General features: G+C 49.0%; 1 protein-coding gene across 3 annotated transcripts in view; it reads left to right on the plus strand.

Annotated features, from left to right (window-relative positions):
- Positions 1–26,188, plus strand: part of PRKACA (protein kinase cAMP-activated catalytic subunit alpha) — a 1,211,861-nt gene that overhangs the window by 565,450 nt on the left and 620,223 nt on the right. For all 3 annotated transcript variants that reach the window (XM_069603980.1, XM_069603981.1, XM_069603979.1), the window contains one exon: positions 7,437–7,565. In XM_069603980.1, coding sequence (XP_069460081.1) covers positions 7,437–7,565 — 129 coding nt within the window. The remainder of the gene's footprint in view (positions 1–7,436; positions 7,566–26,188) is intronic.

Consider the following 26,188-nt stretch of genomic DNA (forward strand, 5'->3'; position numbering starts at 1 on the left):
GTTGCTTTCGGCCAGACGGCCAGCAACATAGTCTTTATACCGCTGCCGTTGGAACAAATTTTGCAGCTGGTGTAGAGCAGGGAATATCGACCCTTTTTCATGTGGTACACCAACAGTGTTATCCTTTCTGCTCTACTTGGCAAACTCAGGCCTTACAGTTGGCACTGTATAAGGCTATCTCGCAGTGCTTTCAATCTTCAAGCGCATTCGGAGGAACCATCCTATTTCTAACTACCTCTAGTGATACAATTTCTCAAGGGATTAACTAATGTTTATCCTCCAAAACCATTCCAAGTTCCCTTATGGGACTTAAATTTAGTCTTAAACTTCCTAATGGGCACTCCATTCGAACCACTTCACTCTTGTTCGCTGAGATTTCTCACGCTTAAAACTGTCTTATTGGTAGCACTAACATCTGCTAGGAGGGTGAGCGAGCTACAAGTTCTCTCCTGTAAACCCCCACATACAATTTTCCACAAGGACAAAGTTGTCCTACAGGTGAAGCCTAATTTCCTCCCAAAGGTGGTTTCTGAATTTCATATTACTCAGAAAATTACCTTACCTTCGTTCTACCCTCCTCCCCATCCGGGGAAAGAGGAAGAAAGGCTACATAGGCTGGACCCAAGGTGAGCTCTCAGCTTTTACATCAGCAGAATGGCTAGGATCAGGCAAGCAGACCAACTGTTTGTAGGATACTCGGGTCACAAGTTGGGACTACCCATAACAAAACAAACCATTTCCAGGTGGATTATTTTGGCCATTCTGGAATGTTACAAACTTGCAGGGAAAGAACCACCCCAAAATCTTAGGGCTCATTCAACCAGGGGTATCACAGCCTCTTCGTCTCTCCAAAGAGGGGTACCGGTCAGAGATATATGTGCTGCTGCCACATGGTCGTCCGCACATACATTCACAAAACTTTACAATCTTGATTCCTCCACTATTCAAGAGACCAGATTTGGCAAGGCCGTATTACATTCGGTCCATCCCTAAAGGGATACATAACATTCTTACTCCCACCTCCAATTGCATGCCACTGCTATGGGAGTCTATCAAAGATAAAGAATATGTCGGAGGACACAATCCCTTCGAAGAACAAGTTACTTTTTACCTTGTAACGTTCTTTCGAAGGGATGTTCCTCCGACGTATTCCTTATCGCCCCTCCCATCCATCCCCGCAGTAATACTTCCCTTGTGGTTGCAGCTTACGCTCCTTCAAGGTCAATAACCAATTCAGGCATGACTTTTCTTATGCTACAAAACGGAACTGAGCAACAGACGCCGCACGTGGCTATTTATGGGCATGGTGGCGTCGGCGCCGATACGGTGGCCGTCGAGGGACATCGACTCGGCGGACGTCGACGCGCAGCGCCCTCTACAGAAAAAACTTCCGAGGCCAGCAAGCTGGAAACGTATTATCAAAGATGAGGAGTACGTCGGAGGAACATACCTTGTAACGTTCTTTCGACTGGAAGAAGTAACTTGTTCATTTCCAGTACATCATATCCTCGCCCCCTCCCACCTCATCCTCTGTGTACACTGTTTGGTCCTCATTTCCCATCTACTGAATGGCCATTTGTCTGTGGGATTGCTCTGATTTCTGCAGTATTTGCTTATGCACTGGTTTCTGTCAAAATAGCATGTCATTGAGTTTGGTGCAATAAGCCAAACAGTGTGGCTCTGTCACATTGGCCACCGGGATCTGCCTCTAGATTGCTTGTGCATACTTTGGTAAGCAAAACATCTTTCCAGATTGTCTTCATATGGAGAAGATTTTGTTTGTCATGTGGGTCGAAACCAGGATCTGTATTTGTTGCAAGACAATGCTATTGCATTCTTTTACATCCAACTTGTCCAGGGCTTCTTTATACCTCAGTACGTTTTCTTGTCACCTTTTTCTGTCCTATTCAAACTTCTTTTATCATAATAAACTGTGATAAAGCAATTTATAGAGGCCACACAATTGTTTTCACTGGTGAGGAGACCATTAACTACCACCCCAATCCCATATGAGAAGAACATGTGCACCTCTGTGTCTCCTTTTATGAGCCCATGTTTAGAGTAAGCTTGCAGCATCTCTCCTATTTTTTTTTCTCATCTCTTTTATTTCTACAACAGAAGCAAATAATATGCAGTTACCTTCCAATGTAGCGTAGAGCATGTGGGAAACATTCCCACATGTTGCTTTTGAGAGGCACCTTTTGAATGCACCGTTCAAATCTAGTCTGATTTACAAGCTCATGTAGAATACAAACTGGTTGAGAAACACATGTTCACTCACTTCCACCATGCCCAGGTTTTCTGAGCTGAATAGCTCTCCAAGTACCGACGGTGTTGGTCCTGGGTAGGGGGTGTTGATGCTTGTATTCTTTTTAATTTTCCTGTTCTCTACCCTACATTGAGATGTGATTGTAATACACTGAAAAATAACTTTTCTGGCTCCAACTGTGATTGGTTGGTTTTTGACAACTATGTAAGCAGTTATTGGGGTATTGCTTCTGGTGACTGGCCCCTCACAGGCACCCACCTCCCTGTTCCCACACAGCAGTGAACTCCTGTTCTGTGGCGATCGATCCTAACAGGCTCCCGCGTTCCTGTGCCTTCTCTGCAGTGAGTTCACCCATGCTGCGGTGACTGGCCCCTTGCTGGCACCCGCCTTCTCGTGCCTGCATTGTAGTGCGTACTCCACATCTCCAGGGGGCCCTTCTCCAGGTCAACACCGGACCAAACATTCTCCAGGTCAGAACCGGACCAAACAATCTCCAGGACAGCACCAGATCAAACCTCACTGCAGTGATGGACTCCTCGCTGGCCCTGCCTCCTAGAGCCCGCACCGCCATTAAAATCTGACAGCTTGTACCCTCAGTGGACTGGCTTGGGCCTCCCGGCCCCACCTGCTCCTGACATCCATTGCGACCTGCACCCACGCTCCACATCTTCGGGCACTCACCCTCTAGCCTGCATTGGCTGCATCTATATGGTGTGTTCATACACACTCTCCTCCTCTCTGCCCTGGGATCGATGGCTACTGCGAGCCTGTCAGCCACGGCCACGCCTACTGTGCCTTCCTTCACCACCTAACCACATTCACGAGCCGTTCCTACCCCCAACTTCTTGCTGCCCTGCGTACCGCCCACCTTCAGAGTGGTTCTGTGGAGCTACACCGACGCCGAACTAACAGAGGCGCCGGGCCCCTGATGAGGCCGCCTCTGCGGCCCCTCCTCTCTACTCCGGACTTTCCTCTTTGCTCCGGACCGCCCTGGTAACTGCCCCCCCTATGCTCAGGACTGCCCTGGTAAGGGCGACTACAATGAGCCCCTCTGCCGCGGCTGCGCCTACCACTGTGCCTCCAGCGCCTGCCATCACCTCCTAATCTCCACCAGGAGCTGTCTCCCTCCTACATCCTGCTGCCCCGGCCTGCCGCCCTAGAACAGAGTCAACCGAGTGACCCTCTACCACGTCCTCCCTCCTCCACCTTGCTAACACTGCCCCCGCTCAATCCAGAACTGTCGCTGTCCACCGATTGACCCAGCCTGCCTGCGCCCTGCTGCAACGGACTGTAGCCACACTGCTGGCACTTCATTTCGCCCTCCATACTACAGACCACCTGTGACTGTCAACCTGTCTGGCTGTCTGCTTTCAGCTGATCTCCAAAGCATCCTTCCTCCCTCACCATCTCACCCTCGGACACTCTGCTGCTCCAACCTTCACTCCACTGCCTAGACCCCCACTCTACTGCCGTGACTCCCCATTCTTCTCTAAAACCTCCCTCTCCCCAGCCCTCTTACCCTCCCTCTCCCCTCCACTGAACCTGCAAAGGCTCCTGACACCTACACCAATTGTGGGCACTCTGCTGTGTGACTACCAGCACTTACTCGCATCCCCTTCCTGTCATGCACTCTACCTTCCTTTCACTCTGTTGGCCTCCCTCCATCTTCCTCCCCCCTCCTCTTCCTTCACCTTCCGCTCATCCTCATGTCATCCCCACTCTCACCCCCCACCCCCCTGCCCATCCCTCCCCCTCACACAATCCCTTCTCGATCTAATCTTATCCACCTCCCCACTGCCAATCCCTCCAGTCTCATCAACATTGCCCTCTGGAACGCCCGATCCATCTGCAACAAAGCCACTGCGCCCCTTGATCTGTTCTTCCGACTCAACCTTCACTTCCTCTGCATCAGAGACTTGGATTCCCCCCTTTCAATTCCACTGTTCCTGCATCTCTCTCCACCCCTTCTTCCTCCTTCTTTTATGTCCCATGACCCTCAGGTCACGGAGGCGGCGTCGGACTCATTTTTCACCCTAAATGTCTTTCCTCATCCCCTTCCTTATCTCTCCCTACCTTCTCCTCCTTTGAATTTCTCTTCAAAACCTTCACCTTCCCTCAGGCAATATCCTTCTTAAACATTTACAGACAAGCCGGCCCCCCTCTCTTCCTTCTATGAAGACCTGGACCATCTTCACTCTCATTTCTCCCTCCCCTACTCCTCTCTCTGTCCTCAGCGATTTTAACCCCTCTCTCAACATAATCTTATTCTTCCCCTCTTCTCTCCTTACTTGACTCCTACCTCCTCTCTTCCCTGCCAACCCCATCCACCCACTCCTCTGGCTCCTCTCTCAATCTCATCTTTCTCTCATCTCACTCTTCCTCCCCCGTATCGTCTCTTCCCAACTATCTCTCCGACCACGCTTTACTCTCCTTCTCCCTTACTCCTCCCCTCTCCTCATTGTCCTCCCCCTACTCTCCCTTCTCTCGTTGTGATCTCTGCAACTTCAACCCTTCTCTCCTCCTCGACTCCTGTTCTCCGTCCCTGACTTCTCATCCCTCTCGGCCGATGACGCCCTCTCCACACTGTCCTCCTCTATATCCTCCTGTCTTGACTAACTCTCTCCTCTTACTTCCTTCTCACCATCTCGCAAACCCTCCCAGCCCTGGCTCTCCTCTCACCTTCTATTCATGTGTCGCTTCCTCCGTTGCCTCGAACAACGCTGGCTCAAAACCCCTTCCTTGACCAACCAATCCTCTTCTCTTATCACTCTCTGGCTCTTGCCTCACATCTGCCAAGCGCTCCTACTTCTCTAATCACCTCCACTTACAAGTTTCTCATCCCGCCGTATCTTCCAGACCCTCTCTCGCCTTCTTTGCCCGCCTACACTTGACCCTTCCCCAAATTCTCCCCTCTCTCCCTCTGACTTTGCCAACTTCTCCAATGTTCTCTCTCCGCCAAAACATCCTCTCCTCTCCTTCCCTCGTCCTCTTCCACCCCTGCTAACATGTCCACCTTCTCTATCGCCCCAGACTGCGTCTCCCGTCTCCTGTCCAAAACGCCTCCTACCGCTGCCCCCTTTGATCCTATCCCCAAAGTCTACCCTCTACTCATCCCCTACCTAACCACCTTCTTTAACATCTCTCTCCTCTGCTACCTTTCCTTTCAGCCTTCAAACACGCTGCCATCATCCCTATCCTGAAGAAACCCTCTGCTAGCCCTCTTCTTGCCTCCAACTTCAGACCAATCTCCCTTCTCCCCTTCCTCTCAAAGCTCCTTGAGCGCCTAGCCTACTCTCAACTCCTATCACTCCTTCCTCCCCACCTCTTAATCTGGTTTCCGCCCTAACCACTCCACTGAGACTGCTCTCACCTATGTACTCAATTCTCCCCACCGCTTGCTACGATAAGCAATCTTCAATTCTCATCCCGATTGACCTCTCAGCAGCCTTTGACACCGTAGATCAACCCTTAATTCTTAGCACTCTGTCCTCCTTTGGCTTGAAAGGCTATTTCCTCTCCTGGCTCTCCTATTACCTCTCCAACCGATCCTTTACTGTCTCCTGGGGCGGCCGTACCTCCTCCAACTTCTCCCTGAACCATGGCATTCCCCAGGGCTCTGGACTCTGACCTTTCCTTTTCTCTCTATACCTCCCTTCTTGCCCCAGTCATCTCTTCTTTCGGCATCTCCCACCACTTCTACGCGGACAATACCCAACTCTTTCTCTCCTTCTCTTCTTTCACCTCTGACCACCACCACACTCTTCTGCCTTACGACCATAAAAAATTGGATGTCATCCCATTTTCTTTCCCTCAACACTGACAACACTGAAGTGCTTTTCTTCCCTCCCAACACTCACCTTCTCCCCTCCTCCCTTCATCCACTTTCCCCCTTCCAATCTCCCCATCTCGACCCACGCCCGCACCCTTGGCCTCCATATTGACTCCTCTCTATCCTTCTCCAACCACATCTCCCTAACCTCTCGGGCCTATCAGCACCACCTCTTCAACATCTGTAAGATCCGCTCCTCCCTCACCTTTCACCTAAACTCCTAATCTCCTCCCTTATTTTCTCCTGTCTCTCCTACTGCTCATCTCTTCTCTTTGCACTCCCTGTCTCTCACTGACTCCTCTAAAATCCATCTACCACTCATCTATCCGCACTGTCTCTTCTTGGCCCTCGAGACTCTATTTCTACCTCACTCTCAACTCATCTGGCTACCCTTCCTCTCACAATTGAAATTCCTATTCCTCTTCCTCCCTCCTCATTTTACTCTCCCTCCCGCTCTCTCCGCTCAGCTGATCTCCACCTTCTCGCTGTAACCCTAGCCCCTTGTGCCTCCTCGTGCTTCCGCTCCTTCCAACTCTTGGCCCCCCTCCACTGGAACTCCCTACCCCTCTCTATCCGCTCCACCCCTACCTACCCATCTTTCTGAAAGCCCTTCTCTACTGCCCCCCACGACTATCCTTCCCTACCTCTCTCCCCCCTCATACTCCTGCCCCCTTCCCTTCCCTTCCTCCCGATGACCCTAAATTGGATACTTCAACCATCTTAGTGCGTAGGTGGTCACCCGGGGTCCCCTTCCCCTCCTTCCTTCCCCCGTCCCTCCTCTGAGTAAATTGTTCTAAATACTGTACCACTGGTTTGTTTCATGTTTGTAAATTATGCTTCATTCATTACTGTACCTGTTATTCTGTAAAGCGCTTTGGTGTAAAGCGCTGTATAAACTCAGTAAACATAAACCTAAAACATAGCCTATATTGGGGTTGTTGGCTAATGTCATGGCCTTGGACAAAGGTGCTTGATAGACATTCTGCACAGAGCTTTTGTTCTTTGTATTTTATAATGGTTTCTTTATTGATGTCATTGTTTTTGTACTTTTCATATCCTTGTCTGTATTCATTTATACTTTTTCTTTGTCTATATTTTTGCTTCATACCTTAGCTAAAAACACTGGACATCCCGAACAAAGTGGCTTGTTTTTTTCATGTGTGGGATTCCACATGCATTGTCTTAACTCTAGATTCAGGATTTGCTAGCCTATTCTTACATCCAATAGACATGTATTGCTGTATCCAAATAATATGTTGCATCCCTTAAACCTTTAGTGTGAGATCCTGTTTATTCTGCAGAAACTGAGTGTTATGAATCCTTTTCTTCCTTTCTCAGAACACAGCCAATTTGGACCAGTTCGAGAGGATCAAAACGCTAGGAACAGGATCCTTTGGCCGGGTGATGTTGGTAAAACACAAGGAAAGCGGAAACCACTATGCCATGAAAATTCTAGACAAACAGAAGGTGGGATTGCAGGAGTTGATCTTTATTTTGCCTGTCGTAAAGTAACAGCTTTAATAGCGTAGTGGGTGATTTTGCTTTGAATGGTCTTTCTTGGCCCCGAACGGAACTGCAATGTCTTACTGAGCGTCCAGATGAAAATCAAAACCTGTGACTCCAAAATCCACATGTTTTGTCAGTCTTGTCACATTTGAAGACTGTTCTAATCCTGTATACCTACTATGTGAAGTATTTGGCAATTTTCATAGAATCAGTGTCATTACAATAGGAGGTAACCAATGCCATGTAAAAGATTACTACTTCATAGGTAAGTGAAGAAAATACTGTTTAAATTCATTAACTGATTCTTAGAAAACCTCATGAACTCGATCAAGTATTTCTTAATAGGCTAAAGGCAGCATGATCTTTCTACACACCCAGCAACACTTTTCACAGTGATTTACATCAGTTGCAGCATCACGTTTTTCTCGTAGCTACAATGTGAGTGCTTATACTACCGCCCGCCACTCATTGACTATTTTTACTACTCTGTCCTATTCCCTTTCCTCTATGCCAGTGGATGCATGGCAACAAGGACTTGGCAAAACATTTTATGCACAGCAACCTTTTACAGATCCTGAATGAATGTGCCATCTACCATACCATACCATGCTCTGCCTGCCAGTCCTATTTTCTGTACATGGGACTGCGCACCTTCCACTTGTAGACTGGTTTGATTCAGTCACTTTATTATTTTGTTAAATGTTTTTGACCTATTTTGACGGCTTCCCCATCGTATGTTTGTGGTGCCTCGGGGTAGACTAGAAGACCTCGGACTGCTCCAAGTGCTAGTCGATAACTGGAAAGGCCTCGAAAGAATGTAAGGGGAAATTGAAGGTAGGTAGAATACCTAATTTTCCAGCATGGGTTCACATGCTCATGAATATTCCCGGTCGTCAGGCTGGGAATCCTCAGTAAAGAAAAAATCAGTTTGTTTCGTTTCTGAACTGTCTTTCTACTAATAACCAATCACTGGTCTCTGGGTCATACTGCCCCCAGCCAATGACTGCCCTCTACCTAAGCCCCTCTTCTGGCAGCCATCTTCAGATTTTTACCGCAAGTTCAAGTGTTGGGAGTCCTCGTGTTGTAGCTCTCGAGCTTTTACTGCGTATTGCGTTTTTCAAAGAGTTTTACTCTTATTTTTTCGGTCAATTTGAGCCTCAAGCTCCACCGATTCTTCTTCCGATCAACGGGGATCCGTTTCGGAATTTTTATACGCCCCTCATGGGTAGATTTTCGTCAAATTACACTTCTTGGAGGATTCCGGAAGACTTTTGAGGCCTACCCTGTTTCGGTCATGGCCCAGGACAAGGGAGATTCGACACCTACTGGATCAAAACTGTTAAGGAACTGCCCAGGATGTGGATTACAGAACATCTGCAAGGAAGATGAGCACTCCCGGTGCCTCTTCTGCCTTGACGACAAAATTGCACGTGGAGAAGGACTGTGCGTTCTGTAAGAACATGTCCATCCGGACAATGAAGGATCGTCGTACTCGACAAACCAACTGGCTGGAGGCAAAGAGCCCAGCAGCAGGTGAGAAGAAAAAGAAATCCAAGCTTTCTTCTAAGACCTTTGAGGGCGCTCCAGCGACGAGGGCCCAACAAAAGGCTAAGCACTGAGAGTCCGCGAGCACCGAGAGTGCCGTTGGTTCGGGCTTCTTGGCTGCCAAGCAGGGCGCAATGTCACCAACACCATCATCCACGAGCCAACGCTCTGGCTCGGTGAAAAGGAAGTCTGAGAACCTGGGAAAGCTACGGGAGAAGCCCCGGTCGATGCAGACGGAGAAAGCCGAGGGGGGGGGGGGGCGAGGCGGTAACCCTCCCACTAAGGAGAAGGGCTCAGATGTGCCCAAGGTCGTGAAGGCCCTGATTCACCCAGCGATGGCCTCGATTGAAGGAGTCGTGGGGGCCCTGGCGAAGCCTGCGGAGACGACCTCCGGCTCTAGACTTTCCCTGCCACCCAGGAGGGAAACATCTTTCCAGCCTATCGAGGAACCCAATGAAACCCCGGGATGAGAAAGAAGGGAGGGGGGGGCACGGTAGCCCTAACTGACATGGTTACCACCTCCAAGAATGAGCTGGCTGGCATCAAAAAGATCCCGGACAAGAAGTTCGAGGAGGCCAGAGCCTATGGGAGATATCCCGACGAGGTGGACGTAGGGGGCCGACTAGGAACCGCGGACCGTCGAGAGCGGAGGAACCCCCGCCCGAGCCTTCGCTCCCACTAATGATGCCACAAGACAATTCAGGAGCAATCTTGATAGCTTTGCAGACTGTGCACGGAGATAAGGACGAGATTGCCCTTAACACCAGCGCACGATCCAGCGGCGCCTGGACTGCCGGTGAGCCCACTGTACAAGCGGAGGCGAGGCCATCCGCCACCTCCCTTCCAGCCCTCACCCCATCCCCTCATCCGAGAGACGAGACGGGGCGGTGACGGGGGACGGACGACGGCGTTGACAACTGGATGGATCTCCCATCACCCCCTGCCTGGACCTCCCCTCCCGACGGAATTGGCTCCTTTCACCCCATGATCGCCAGGGCATCAGAGCTTTTCCAGCTATGCCCCGAAGAGCAAAAGAAGGAAGGGTTCCTCTACCAATGACGGGAGGCCAAGAGGCAGACCGTCCTCTCGGTCCCCCTACTGGACGACATCTGGGACGAAGAACTGTCCTTTCTGAAGAACCTGTCCTGCGAAGAGGGACCGGTACGAGAAGTACCGGGTCTCGGACTCCGCTCCGATGTGCCTCAGGGCACAGTCGTCCCCAGATTCGGTGGTCTCTGCGGCGGCCAAGAAGAAAGCGGCAGGGGCTATGGCATCAACTTCCACTTCCCCGCCGGACGCCGAGGGGAAGAAGCTGGATGCCATGGGACGACTGGGTCATCTCGTCGGCAGCGACGACCATCAAGGCTGCCAACGCCCTCAAATTCGCGGCTCGCTACGACCAGGAGCTGTGGTTCAAGATTGCTCCCATCCTGGACTTCCTCTCCGATGACAAGAGGGCAGAAGCCCTTGAAATCCTGCAGGTAGGTGAGGTGGCGTCGGACCACGCCCTCACGGTGGCCACGGACATTGCAGACACCAGCTTTCACCAGATGGGCACTGGTGTTTGCCCTTGCCGGCCCGATTAGCTCAAGGCCACTGATTTCCATCAGGATGTGCAGACCAGGGTACTGGACATGCCCTTCGACGGGAACAACCTGTTAGGCGAGGCAGTGGATGAGTCACTGCAGGCCATCAAGGCGGACTCCGAGACGGCCCGGGCCCTGGGTTCTCCAACGGCGGCCGTCCTTTCGGACCTCCGGAGGCAAGTCTCGGGGTGCCTCCAAAGGATACGGCGACGGTGCCTCGTACCGCCAGGCATCCCGCTCCTCGTCGCAGGAAGCCTACAGAGGCCGCAACAAGACAGGAGGACTTCGTCGCCAAGGTGGCAAGGCCTCGGTGAAACGAGATTGAACCGGCCGTGACGTCGGATCCCCACCCGAGCACCCCGGCGGGAGGACGGCTGGCGAAATTCCTCAGCGTGTGGGAGTCCATCTCCACCGACCGTTGGGTGCTGGAGGCCCTGGCCAACAGGCACTCCCTGGAGTTCCAAAGAAAGTGTCCCCATTTTCCACCTGTGGCCAGAAAGAAAACCATGTGCCACAGCTGCTACTGAAGGTACGAGCAATGCTGAAAAAAGGCACGATAGAACTCGTCCCAAAGAGGCTCTGGGGCTCCGGAATATACTCGCGGTACTTCCTTGTCCGAAAAAAGACCGGCGGCCCACCTAGACCTTCGCCGCCTCAACAAATACATCATGTCCCAGAAGTTTTGGATGGTCACCCTTCAGCATGTGCTGGGACAATTGGAGGAAGGCGACTTCCTGTCGCTGCTGGACCTGGAGGACGCTTACTTCCACATCCCCATATGAAAAGGACATCGAAAGTTCCTACGGTTCGTGGTCCAAGGGCAACACTACCAGTTCAAGGCTCTGCCCTTCTGATTGAAGTCAGTGCCAAGGGTCTTCAAGTGCCTGGCACCAGTGGCGGCGCGCCTGCAGGGGATCTGCGTATACCCCTTTTTGGATAATTGTCTCATCCGAGCAAAGTCAGGAGATCTCGCCGTCGATCACACAGTGAAGACCATCCACTTGCTGACGGAAGTGGGATTCTTGATCAACTTTGCAAAGTCTCATTTGGTACCATCGCAGGACGCCCTGTTCGTAGGAGCCAGACTCGACACAGTGGCACGGTTGACTTCACTGTCAGAGGAGAGGACAAATTCCATCCTGGGCAAGGTACGCTTGTTGACCATGGAAGTGGCCAGGTTGAGGTCCATCAAGTCCATGTCCTAGTGAATCTACCTCGTGCGTCTGTGCAGGTTGCGGATGCACCACTGCAGGAGTTCCTCAATGCCGATTGGATGCAAGCGGCGGGCAGCTTCGAAGACTAGATCTCCCTCAGACACTTTCCGCCAATCGATCCAGTGGTGGGGCAACTGCGCGCATCTAGCGCCGGATATGGACTTCAGACCCCGGCACATCAGGAAACTGACGACGGAAGCCTCCCTGGAAGGATGGAGAGCGCACACCGGAGATCTCCACGCAAGAGGCCTTTGGCTTCTGGAGAAGAGGTCACTACACATCAACGTCCTGGAGCGCCGAGCCGTGTTCTGGGCCCTCGGGTCGTTCCTCCGGCCCCTAAAGGGCAAGGTGGTGAGGGTCTTCACCGACAACACCACCACAATGTTGTACATCCGAAGCAGGGGGGCACTGGATCCCTAGCCCTATCCAAGGAAGCGCAGGATCTGTGGCACTGGGCCGTTGCCCACGGGATGTTCCTGGTACCCTTCCATCTGGCAGGAATAAAGAACACCATCACCGACTCACTCAGCAGGGAGCTGCGCTTGTACCACGAGTGGGAGCTTCGGCAGGATCAAGTGGATCTCCTGTTCCGACGATGGGGCAATCCCAAGATCGATCTATTCGCGACGGCGACGAACACCAAGTGTCGGAGGTTTGCCAGCAGGTTTCCCCGGCCGGGGAGCGTGGGTGGCGCATTCTCGTTCCCCTTGGACGGCCTGTGCCTGTATGCGTTCCCGCCGTTGCTGCCGCGACTGATCAGTCAACTCAGATGGTCCTGATGCAGGATGATCCTCGTCGCACCGGCGTGGCCCAGGCAGATCTGGTTCCTGGACCTTCTGGACATGTCAGCATGCCTCGCCAGTCAATCTGCCGGCGGACGCGGATCTTCTCGCCAAGGAAGGAGGTGCCATCCTCCATCACGACCCGGGATCACTGAACCTGCAGGCCTGGCTCCTGCAGCACTAGAGTTCGGAAGGTACGATATCCCGGCGAACTGCAAGGAGGTGCTTGCAAAGGCCAGGGCGTCCTCGACTCTTAAGTGCTATGGACACAAATGGAAGAGATTCTCTGTCTGGTGCCGTGCACAGAAGATCAACCCTCTCCGGATTACTGCCCCTCAAGTGCTGCCGTACCTGCTGTCGCTGGACTGTTCTGCCCGTTCCCGCCGGTGAAGGCCCCGGCCCCGGCGTGGGAGCTCAACGTGGTGCTGACCAGGCTCATGGGCCCGCCATTCTAGCCTCTGCATTTGGCACCGTTGAAGTTCCTATCATGGAAGACAGCGTTTCTTGTGGCCATCACCTCTGCATGACGAATGGGAGAGATCCAGGCCCTCTCCTGTAAACCTCCATATCTGACATTCCACGAGACAAGGGTAGTGTTGAGGACGCACCCCTCCTTCATGCCCAAGGTGCCGTCGGACTTCCATCTTAACGAGCCCTTGGTGTTACCTGTTTTCTTGTCTTTGTCGCCGGCTGAGAGGACTTTGCACTCGCTGGATGTGGATAGAGCGCTGAAGTTCTACCTGGACCGCACAAAGTTTTCGAAAGACATCACCGTTGTTTGTGAACTTTGGCCCTATGAACCAAGGGAAGGGCCTCTCAAAGGCTTTCATTTCCAGATGGCTCTCCGGATGCATCATGCACTGTCACTGGCTGGCAAACGGACCGTTGCCCGGCTGTCAGAGCCCATTCAACCAGAGTGATCGCTGCTACTACGGCGTTCCTGTCTGGTGTGCCCCTGCTGGACATCTTCATGGTGGCGACGTGGAGGTCGACGCACTCCTTCACAAGGTTCTATTGCGTCGACCGGGAGTCCAGAGTCGGCCAGGCAGTGCTGCGCAACCTGTTCGCTTGAAGGTGAGCCTGGTGAGGACGTAACGGATGCTTAATGTTGAGTTGTTGAAATGCTTAATGTTGAGCCTTGCCACCTCCCGTGGTTGTGCATGTGTGTACTGCTATGTATTCTTGTATTTATGAGCATGTGAATCCATGCCAGACCCCATGCTGGAGAAGGAACAAGTTACTTACCTGTAACTGTTGTTGTTCATCATGGATCTGGCATGGATTCACATGCGAACCCTCCCTCCAACCCCTCTGCGGCTCTTCTCTTGGTCCTACTGCCACTTTATGTGCTACCAAATCTGAGGATGGCTGCCAGAGGAGGGGCTTATGTAAAGGGCAGTCATTGGTTGGGGGCAGTATGACCCAGAGACCAGTGATTGGTTATTAGAAAGACAGTTCAGAAACCAAACTGATTTTTTCTTTACTGAGGATTCCCAGCCTGATGACGAGGAATATTCATGAGCATGTGAATCCATGCCAGACCCATGCTGGAGAACAACAGTTAGAGGTAAGTAACTAGTTCCATCTCCTACCCCGGGCAAGAAACCTTCGACTGACTATTCGAGAGGCGACTCTCCTCAGAAGAAAGTCAGGCGGTCGAGATGGAGTGGTTCTCGCCACTCTTCATCGTTCTCGAACTCTAAGAGAAGGCACCATATGTCGCCTTCATCACCGGACGCTTCCCCTGAGAGGGTTCCTGCCCAATTAAAAAATCCACTCTTCACTGAGAGAGGCCTGCAGAGCAGAGATGCTCAATATTTTTTGAAAAATAGAAGCCTCCAAGCCACACTCCTACCGCGCCTTCGAAAGAAGCCGGGAAAGAAGGAGCTAGACATAAATTCTGTGCACCCTCGAGCCCGGGACGAAGGCCAGATCCACATTGGGAGCCGTTGAGGCCTCGATCCTTTGAAGTAACATTAAAGGATCAGTCGATCTGAAAGCATAAATTGAGGATAAATTAGTCAACGTCTTTGCCGGCGGTGCCTTCGATGCCACCCAAATCCTTGACGTTGACTTTCACGGCAAAGGCATCATTGACAGCTGCGCCATTGATGCCAGCCATCCCATTAAAGCCTATGGCACCAATGAAAAAAGTTTCAACGGCTCCACCAGCCTCAAATCCATTATTTTCAAAACCTCTCATACCTGAGAAGACCCATGTACCACTACCAAGGAAAGACTATTTTAATTCTCTTACTTCCATATATGAGGAAAATGAACCCTTGGATGAAGAGGATCCATTTGGCCTCCAATTTGGTACGCCAAATGTACCCAAGTTTTATTGCAGAGGAGACAACTTACAGACTGAAAGTGGGGTGGACACCTCACCTGAGCTAGAGTTTGGGAGACCAGAGGCTGGGGAGCATGCTGATGCGTCCTACAGACAATGCATGTCCAAGTTAGTGGACTACGTGGGGTGGAATAGGCCTCCATTGCCATTCGAACAGGATGATCTCAGACATCCTAGATAAGGGTCCTCAGTAAGATACCATATTACTGTTTCACATTGCCTTGAAGAAAAGGGTGGTGGCAAATTGGGGAAACACCGGAAACAAATCTGGCTGTAAATAAAAACTTGACCAAGAAGTGCCGCCCTTCCAGTAGTGACCCCAACTACCTGTCGAAACATCCCACTTCCAGAGTCTGGTGGTGCAGGCAGCTACTTCAACATCTAAGCAATCAGCTTACCCTACCATCCCACCAGATGGGGACAAGAAAAGAGTAGATGGATGGGCAAGGAAGGTATTTTCTGCAGTGAGTATGATATTCAAATCTGCCAACTCCACATGTGCCCTTGCAAAATTATGTTCACTTTATGGGACTGCATTTCCATGGCGGCAGAGCACATTCCCGAAAGGGTTGAAAGACTGTTTCTTAGCCGTAATTGGAGACGGCAAAGAAGCTATGTGTGAGTCTCTTCAGTCGGGTCTGGATTCTGCTGACCGCATCATTAGAGCCATGCTACTAGCACCATTATGCACAGGTTTGCGTGGAAGTCTGGTTTTGCACTGGATGTGCAATCCTGACTTCTCAACATTTCCTTTGACGGGTATCACCTTTTCGGCAACCAGGCTGACCAGAGTCTTGAGGTTGCATACATCGAAGGCGGCAGCGAAATGTTTAGGTGCCATTATTAGGCAACCTCAGCCTTTTCGACCTAGTGGACAACCTTGGAGGGGTAGATCTTATCGCTACTACGCCTCGGTTGGAAGGGCAAGAGGAATGGCTGGTCAAAGGGGCCAAAGAGGATTTCCTTGTGGTGGACAAGGGGTGCAAAGCCAGCTCAAGCAGGGGCAGCTTTACCATCTGTCACTGCATCAGCTGTCTCAAAACCTCTGAGGTATTGAGTCACAGTTCACCAGTGGCAGGCAGGCTGTCACAGCCTCTAGAAGAATGACGAGACATTACTTCGGATGATTGCGCTTTGGAAACTGTAACCCACGGTTACTGCTTTCCTTTTATACAGAGACATCCATACAATCCACCAGGGAACCACTCTTTGAGGATTCCAGAACCACTCGTTGTGCAGGAGATTTTAACCCTGCTAGAGAAAGGCGCTATAAAACCAGTACCTGTAGCGGAGTGGAACAGGGGTTGGTGGTATCCTTATTTCCTAATACCTTTAAAAGGACAGAGGACCGAGACCCATCTTTGACTTCAGATACTTGAACAAGTTACTCAGGAAGGACACGTTCAAGATGGGCACTCTATCTCAGATCCTTCAGGCCCTCCAACTCCAGGATTGGATGGCGTCATTGGACCTTCAGGATGCTTATTTTCATGTGCCAATATATCTCAAACACCGAAAATAGCTGAGGTTCGCAGTTGGTGGTTCCTATCAATTTTGAGTTCTGCCATTCGGGCTGACCTGCGCCCCAAGGGTTTTCAAACTGATGGCCGTAGTGGCAGCAAGTCTCAGGAGGGGGGGTGAAGGGGGGAGGGCGGGATTCATGTCTACCCTTACCTGGACGTTTGGCTTATTAGGGCACGCTCTCCCGAATAAGTTCTGGATCATCTGAAGGTCACCTGCCACTCCCTTCAGACTGGGCTTCGTCCTCAATTCCAAAGAGTCCCAGATGACGCTTTCTCAAAAACTTAAATTCATCTAGCTGTTCTGGATATATCCTTGGGAAAGAGCTTGCCACCCGAGGTGAGGGCTTGAGACATTCTTCAGATGGTCACCAAATTTCAAAGTGCCCAATGTATCCAGGCCATGTTTTTTGTTTTTTTTAAGTTGCTCGGCCTTATGGCATCCTGCATTTTTCTGGTGCCAGAGGCCCGCCTGAGAATGAGATCCCTTCAATGGGCTCAAAGAACTCAATGGTCCCAGTTCTCAGGAAAGATGTCGGACCTACTTCAGGTTCCAAGCAGGGTTGCACAGGATCTTCTGTGATTGGCCTGCGAGGACAACATATTGAAGGGGGAACCTTTGCCAACCATGGCTGGAGATAACAGTAGTGACGGACGCCTCACTCACGGGTGGGGAGCCCACACCAATGATCTGACAGTCCATCTCTATCAGAGTCCAAACTACATATCAATCTTTTGGAGCTGATGGCAATGGAACTAGTGCTGAACGCCTTCCTGCCCTCTGTGCGGGGAAAGAATGTCCAGATAATGACAGACAACACAGTGGCCATGTACTAACTCAACAATGGGAATTGTAGGTCACTACCACTGTGCAGAGAGGCAAAGCAACTCTGGTACTGGGCATTTCAAGAAGGAATCTCGCTATCAGCAGTGTACCTAGCCGTAGAGGCGAACATGGCGCTGGCCGCTCTGAGCAGGCAGAGCAGTCACCCTGAGCTAGTTCCCACTTGTGGAAGTCCTTCAGGAGATCTTCAACCTTAGGGGAACCCATCAAGTGGATCTGTTCGCAACCGGTGTGAAACAGAAGTGCGAACTGTATTTCGAGAGGATTGTGTCCTCCGACGTATTCCACATCTGACGGTAATCACCACAGCTGTTCTGCCTCAGAAATTTTTTTGATGTCGATACGCTGTCCTCGAGGGCCTCCGTCGAGGTTGACCTCACTGGATGTTATATCTAGGACGCACGGCACCCGTAGACTCAGTTCCGTTTTTTCCGCGAATGTGTTTGCCTCGGAATCTCAGCGCACTCGATTATTCTACTTCGTTTGTGAAAGTTTAAGAATATATCTTCGTCGTCTACCTCAAAGTCGTGCTTCAAAAAAAAAGTGTTGGGACAGCGGTTTTAAAATGTCCATTATGGACCCGCACAACATTTGCCTCTGGTGCCTGGGTGAAAGCCACGCCACAGATGACTGCCTGTCCCTGACTTCGAATGCCTTGCGGGAGCGGAAGAAGTTGTTAACGGTAGGTAGGGTTTCTAGTCCCTGTAAGTCGAAATCTGCTGGGCTTTCGACCAACAATTCGAGGGCTGACTCTCCACGTCGGCGTAAATCCAGGGGGAGTCTCGGTCGTGGAGAAGGTCCCACCATTCCTGTGCCTCTTCTAGGCACTCTAGGAAGCGCCGTCGCCTTCCCCGTCCTTGTCAGAGGACTCCGCCAGACGGTGGGTGGCTTGTCCCAACAAGCATTCATCACCAGCGGAATAGGACTCATTCTGCAAGGGGATGATGGCGATTTTCGAATCGTAGGGCACAGTTCCGTCTGCGCCTTCGAGAGAAGCCGGCAAGGAAGGTGCTAGGGCCACCGCTCGCACGCCTTTGGGCTCGGGCGGTTGGCGTGATCATCGGGAGCCGTCTAGATCCCGATCTGACAAGGTTGATCGCCATAGCCATGCCGGGTCCCGATCCTCGAGACCATCGGAGCCTGTGAGGCCTTTGAAGAAGGCATCGGCACATGTTCGTCGAGGGACTCTCTCTCGAGGCTCCGGCTCCGAGGAAGTCGTCAACGCCATCGGCGCCAAGACCGTCGAAGGACACGCTCGGGGCTCCGGCCTCAAAGCCGTTGTCTAAGTAGTCAACGCAGATTCCATCGGCGCCCTCGATGCCTTTTGAGGAGAATTTGCCGGAGGTGCCCCGGAGGCCGGTGGAAACTATGAGGAAGGCCCTCTGCAAGTCAGTGAGGCCTGTCTTTGAGCCCTTCTCTGGTCACCGGCCCACCCAGGCTTGATTTATTCCAGCCTTTATTACATTTCAGAGGTGGGAGACTGGTCGAATGAGGAGGGGGTTGTGCCTCCTGAGGTTCGCGATGACATGTTGTCTGGTCACAGCCAAATGGAAGACCTAAGTCAGTCTTTACATGATGCCAGTGATCTGGACACCTCTACGGAGGTTGAGTTTGCTAGGCCTGAGCCTGGCACACATGCCGTGTCCTCGTACAGGCACCTCATGTTGAGGACGACGGAGTACTTGGGGTGGTCAGCGCCACCTGTTGATTTTGTGCAGGATGACCTGACAGATATATTGGACCAAGGTCCGCCCACTGACCCAGTGCTGCCATTTAATATGGCCTTACAAAGAAGGGTGGCGGCGGCGTGGACTGCTCCGGAGACAGTTACAGTAGTCGAGCTTAGACAAAATAAGCGCTCTGGCCAAGGCAATGCAACTGTTGTTGGACAGTAAGGGTTTACCTGCTCTAATCAGTTAGCAAGTATATGCCGTAGCCGAGGACATAGCGTTTACCGGCTTATTCATCGACAATGTAGAGTCTAGGTGGAACCCCAGGGTTTTCACCTCCTTAGCGACAGTGATGGTGTTATTGTCGATATTAAAGACGGTGTAGTTGGGGCTGTTTTTTAATGATTGGGGACGTGCTCAAGATAATATCTGTCTTGTCGTCATTCAGGCATAGTCCATGGGTGGCCATCCATGCCTGGATGATGATATACCCTATTCACTAAGGCGAAATCCTTCTCGTAATCCCCAGTAAGTGGTAGGAGGATCCGAGTATCATCTGCATAATTAGTGTAGGTGATACCAAGATGGTGCAGATCGTGTAAAAGGGGCTTTGTAAAAATGTTGTATAGGGTAGGTGAGATTCAAGAACCCTGGGGCACTCCGGAAGTTATTGGGATGGAGTCTGCGGCTGCTGTAGGGGAAAAGACTCTCATAGTTTGATTGCTTCGAAAGGATTTTATCCATGCTATAGCTTCTGCAGAGAAATAGGTGGCAGAGTCCAGATGGCTGCATAAGACCCCGTGGTCCACGAGGTCGAATGCAGCCGAAAGATCCAGGAGGAGAAGGGCCGATTTCCCTTTGTCCCGGAGTTTGTCAATCTGGGCCTTCAGATCTATTAAAACTGTTTCGGTCCCATGTTGGGGATGGAAACCTGACTGACGTGCTCCAAGTAAGAGGTTGGATTCGAGGTGTTTTTGTATTTGTGAGTAGGCCATCTTGTCTGATTTTTAAAAGAAAAGGCACTGTAGTGATCAGTCGGTAATTAGTGGGTATACCTGGATCAAGGGTCTGTTTTTTTTAAGTAGTGGTAACACCCAAAATTCTTTGAGGTTATTAGGGATAATGCCTGAGGAGAAGGAGGCATTGAGTTTTGTGATGAAAGGGGCAAGGTCTTTGGCTGCATCCTTTATAAGCTGGGCCGGGCATTGATCGCCTTGGCAGTTTGAAGGTTTGAGCGATAGGATGTTTTTTTCTGATTGTCTTTTTTTTATTTTTTTTAATTTTTTTTAATCGTAGTGTTTTCAAATGGGGTGTAAACCACGAGTTAAGGTGGGCTTGGCTTGCTTCTTCTCATTTTAAGTGGCGCTATTGAGCCAAGTGATGAGGACATGACTTTGTTAAACTCATTGACCAATGCGTCAGTTGTAGTGATGATTTTGTGATGTACAATGATTTTCACATGTACTGTTTTACAGTAAAAAATTACTTTGTTCGAAACAGTGTCCACTCAGTTAAGCAATGATATATTTCTTTTAAACTGTTCCTTGTATAGAATATGAAATGCTCAATGCCAACAATTAAAAAGCTGCTTTTATTTAGGTCGATAATGTATGTAAAATACATGGTATAATCATGCCCTAGATAAACGTACATATTACAATCGTGCCAACATGCGTTTCACTGAATTATTCATGTACTTCATGGTTAGGCCTCTAGCCACCTCCATGTGCTCTCTGGTGTTTTAAACAAGAGGGTGGTTGCATGCTTTGCTGGGATTTTCCCATTTTTCTCTCAGCATGTCCAGGACATCATGTGAACTTTGCCCATAAACCAGCTCAAATGGAGAAAAAACTTTTGATATGGGACGTGTCTTCCAAACTGTGAAGAGGCCATGGGATGTTGTCCCAAGTTCTTCCAGCTGTCTCTACTAACTCCCTAAATTGTTTCACAATTTGATTGAAGCGTTACACCAATCGGTCTGTCTGGGGATGATGGACGTGGAAATAGTCTTTTTATATTCATAAATTCATTTATTTCATTCATAATAGTAGGCATGAAACTGCTTCCTTTGTCGCTTTGAAGAACTTCACCTGTGTACAAGCGCTGTGTAAATAAATACATTTGCCAGCTAGGATTTTATTGGGAAACTAGAGTTTAAAAAAGTAAAAAGGAATCCAAACCTTAAAGCTTACTTTTTGTTTTATGATTCTTAGTGGGATTAGTTGCGGGTTGCACACTGTACAGTTACGAGGATGCATTTCTTTCCTGCTTGCAAGGGTTCCAGGTGTCGCACAATTTCCATGTCAATTTGACTGAAGGGTATCCTGATAATGGCTAGGAGTTGAACAGGGGCCTTGTTTACATCAGCTGTTAAGGTCTTATGGCACAGGGAGTATCAGTTGCAAGCCTTCTGAACTTGTGCCTAAACTCCTGGCCAGTAAAACCTGATTGAGACATTTGTGTTCTCCCAAAGCATATGTCCCCTGTGAGGTGGGAATGGGCCAATTCAAGAACCACCTTTTGAAATTGCTAGGTACCGTTGATGGTGGTTCATTCCATCCTACCTAGGCTTACCTTGCACCTTGTAGATCATGCCCCTCCCGTCTACAAAGTATCTCTACACCGGATTGCTTTCCTCTTTGGACAACAGGTTCTTCTGGGCTTGTCCTAAGAGTGGGTACAGTCTTTCAGCTTTTGGAAATTCTATAGACACATGGCCCGGCCTTCCCATTGGACCTTGGTTATCCTGTCCTGCTGCAGTTGGCTCAAATCTGGTTCTGCCTCTTCTAGTCCGCTGGCTACAGATCTTGGGCACGTAGGCTCTCACAAACCAGCTGTGCTATGGCTTGACCCGATGTAGGCATTGTTGCCCAAGTTGAACAGAACCACCTGAACCTCCCTGAAGGAGTGCTTGTGGGCTAGATAATTGCCATGATTCTATCATAGCTTTCTTTGGGTACCATTTCTTCAACCGCTTTCGCTCAGGAAGGAACCATGGCTTCTCTGTCCCTATAGTGGTCATATATGCTGCTCGAACAGTAGCCATGGTAGGGTGCCTGGCTTTCGTGGTCATTCTCACCTTATCATTGCTCATAGTAGGTAGTCTCTGTGTTGGGAACTTAATAGTCCCACAATGACACCACTTGTCACACTTTGCTTTAGAATTCTTGCGACATCTACGGAAATATATACCAAAGAAAAGATGGCAAAGAAAAGCAACTTATTTACAAACATGTGAACTTCATATAGTGCTTAGTATCTGAAAGACCTGTTCGAGGTAATGTGCAATTTTAGCCGATCAACAATATATGTCCAAAATTGTTAAGGCCTGAAATAAATCGTGCCAGTTTGCAAAGTATCCAACAACCTTTATTAAACAAGAGCAGTCCAATCCGGAATGAAAAGCACAGAATTGTATAGAAAATAAAACACAGAATTTGTGCCTGCATTATTTTTCATTCCGGAACTGAGAATATGCTTGGTATAAGGCGACATACTGAGGCTGAAAATTTTAAATTTGGACAGGAGTTTAATTGCAAGAAAAAAAAGTTCTAATGTTGTCCTGTTACAAATTACAATTGCAATGTGGGAAAGAAATGCTGCGTTTGCGAATAAAGCATTGGGCGTAGAAGGGAAAATTGAAGGCCCCACCCAACAGCTACAGAACTGGTGGAGGCTTTCCCATCAGAAAAGTGTAAGCACAGGCTTTGAAGCTGATACATACATTTTGACTCTGCCTGCACCACCAAAGGGGCAAATGTTGCTATGTCCTTCTAAGAACTTTCTGATGCTGGTCCAATGATGACCACATTCTCAAGAGTCCTGAAAGGCCCATCTCTGGGTTTCAAAAAGAACTGATACCATTTGGCTATTATAAGGCCAGGAACTGTAAATTAATATTTTGTTTGATACTCTACAAGTAAATTAAAATTACCCATTTAAATTTTACACAATCATTTTATTTTTTTATGTTTTAAACAAAATGGCAAACTTTTTTTTAAATTGCTACGTGAGAAATGCTCTATGGGCTGAATGTAAGATTTATTCATAATAGTGTATATATATATATATATATATATATATATATATATATATATATTTTATTTCCGTGCCGGCTATGCCTTTATTCTGAGATGGTAAATTACATTTGGACTGAAAGTATCGGAGTGTAAAACAAAATAAATATGAGCGCTTCCAATGTCGTGCTGAATGCAGACTAGCATAATTGCATTCACAGAAGTGCCATCAATGTGACAAACGGATTAGTAACATGATTACATGCAAGGAACCGATTTCTGGAGAACACTATTGTTTGATGTTGAAATCTCCAAGATGACATCACATCAAAAGGGAGGGAAAGTGGTTTTAGAGGTTTAGACTGCCCTCATCAATATGTTCAACCCCATAGATTCTGGGTAACTCGCCTACCTACCTACTCACTGACTGACCGGAAGGAGAGAAAGGAAAATTAAACCGAAAATAGAATGGAATCGATTGCAATGCAAAAAATGGGTCCAGAGGAAAGCAAGCAGTGCACTCTAAGAAAGGCCTGCCTGTAGTTAAAGCCCCAGGCCTTCCTTAGTGAAACACAGTCAGACCCAATAAAGAAGCAGAAAAACCAGGATGTGGTGGGAAGCTGATACCAACTTGTTGACTGCACACCTGTACCTACAGCAGAGTATTGAACCTGTCCAGAGTGTGACCACCTGTCTGTGAGGCAGCCGAAAGAAATCGGATGCAAGTATAAAGTTGAGGGGAAATATAATTGAAGGGAAATCTACTCTAAAGGGGAATACATTAATCCCATCCTCTTATTTGTGAAAGTACTAAGGGGGTGAGGAAGGGGGTATATAAATTGACTGTATATCCTGGTAAATTAATAAATCTTTCAGAAGCTTATGGGCTTTGGAGTTATAGATTTGATTAAATGGATCCTGTGGTGTGGGTATATTGGGAGATACCGGGGACTCCTCTGTATATTGGTCAAGTACAGAAGAATTATACTGGTAGCCAAAACTATCTCACTATGTACACAGCTTGAAAAAATATGTAATTGAAGTCATTCTTTGCTCACATCACCAAGCAGTGTTCTGTTACTGGCACTGAACAACTCGAGACAACGGGGAAAGGGTTACAAACTGCTACTCATTGTCCCACTTTTAAGTTGCCCATTGAAAATGTCAAATGTACACTTTTACATGGCACCATTGATGAGAATCTAGCAAACGCACACGTTGAATGAACATTTTCTCTTTGCAAGTGGTTTATTTGCAGGAAGCCCGTCTTTCAATTGTTTTTAGAATGTTTTACATTCTGACAAGTCAATTAAATAAGAGGGTGGTATTGATTTTCAATGAAGAAGTAAAGCTACTTGGGCTGTGATGTTCTGATTTCATGTAATTTTCTAGAAAATGAAAGCTTTGTCCTTAATCTGCATTCATTTTTAACACATGGTGAATATACGCTCAGGGTAGATCAAATCTAGATATGGTGAAGCATGCGTTTTAATGGTCAAACTATCACATGCATAGCCAAGACAGTTCAACTTCTTTAATCCAAGGAGCTTCCTATGAGCAGACAGATCAAATATTTTGCAAATTCCTGTTTGCGTGCTAGGAGTTGTTGGCAAGCAGAGGTCAGCCTTCAATAGGGATTTTTGAGACGGGACACATTCTATGCCATGTTGCCTCCCTCTCTCAAAAGAGTCTTCATTCTTATTGTATCTCACCTACAGTGATACAATGTTTAAATCTACATTCATTCTTTCATTCTTTTGTAACTGTCAAAAACTACAGAGGAATGTCAGCAACAAGAGTCATACACACTTTTAACTTCCTACTCTGGAGCACCAGGGAGCAATATGGCTCTATCTGGTGTGGTGGTTAGAAGGACATGGTGTTATTTGTATTGCTTATTAAATTATATGAAGAATGCCTATCTTTCCCTATTGCTGTGAGGGTATTCCCAGCCTGCATAAATAACGAGGTGCTCGTCAGTCTTCAGAACATCTCAAAATAAAAATAGCCTGCTGTCCAAAATAGAGTTCTACCTGTCCCTAACACTATTTTTAACCAACTAAATGATATGCTATGATTGTGTATAGGCGCTATATAAATAAACTGTTTCAAAGCGCCTCAAGGCAAGGGAGGGAACAAGGGAAAATACGACATTCTTACAGGCCATGAAAAGTAAGGATGTGAAATCGGCCTGACAACATTTCAGATAGTGCAAGTGATCAGACATAGATAAGGAAGGGATGCGAGGGAGTGGGAAGGAAATGGAAACAGACAGGCGACTACCGTACTAGGCCTGACGCCATTTCTGGTAGAGCCGGAGGAAAACAAAAGGTGAGGGAGAGGGGGCAAAGAAAGGTGGGGAGGAGGAACAAAACAAGTGACTATCGTACTAGGCCTGACAATGTTTCAGATAGTGCTGGGGGGGGTGGGGGGGGCAAGGGGATGGGGGAGCGACAGACCTAGTTGCTATAATACTAGGTCCAGGGACAATTCTGATAGAGTAAGTGCACAGAAGAAAGTAAGGGGATTGGGGGGGGGGCAAAGGGAGTGGGGAGGAGAGAATAGAGTAAGCAGTCAAAAAGAGTGGAGAAGCAAGAGGGGAGAGTGAATACAATTGCAGAAGTCAGTAGTAACACATAATGTTGGAAGCCAGGATACAAGATGAAGATGGAAACAGCATGATTCAGAGCCAGCATGAGAGTTTAGAAAGGGTGACGCACCGTGAATCAATGAAGTCCATAAAAGTAAAATCCAGCATTGGCCACAAGACGGTGTTGGTGAAACCAGAATGTATCAGGACAGACTCCTGTGTGCAGGAAGCAGGGGGGCACAAGGGAACAACACGGGGGGAGAGGGGGCTCCAGAGAGTGTGGGGGTTGGCTTAGCAGGGGGTCGGACCCTGGGTCCTCCTGGTCCGAACAGGTCCAAACAGGTATTGCCCTTCTCTTTGGACACCTGGGCGAGAAACACCATTGATCCAAGATTTAAGAGCCGGAAGGAAGAGGCAGGGCTAAGAAGGTGGGTGGTGCTTAGGCCAGGTGACCTAGATCCACTTGC

Source organism: Ambystoma mexicanum, chromosome 3q (genome assembly GCF_040938575.1).
Source record: "Ambystoma mexicanum isolate Mex_15411 chromosome 3q, UKY_AmexF1_1, whole genome shotgun sequence".
NCBI lineage: Eukaryota > Metazoa > Chordata > Amphibia > Caudata > Ambystomatidae > Ambystoma > Ambystoma mexicanum.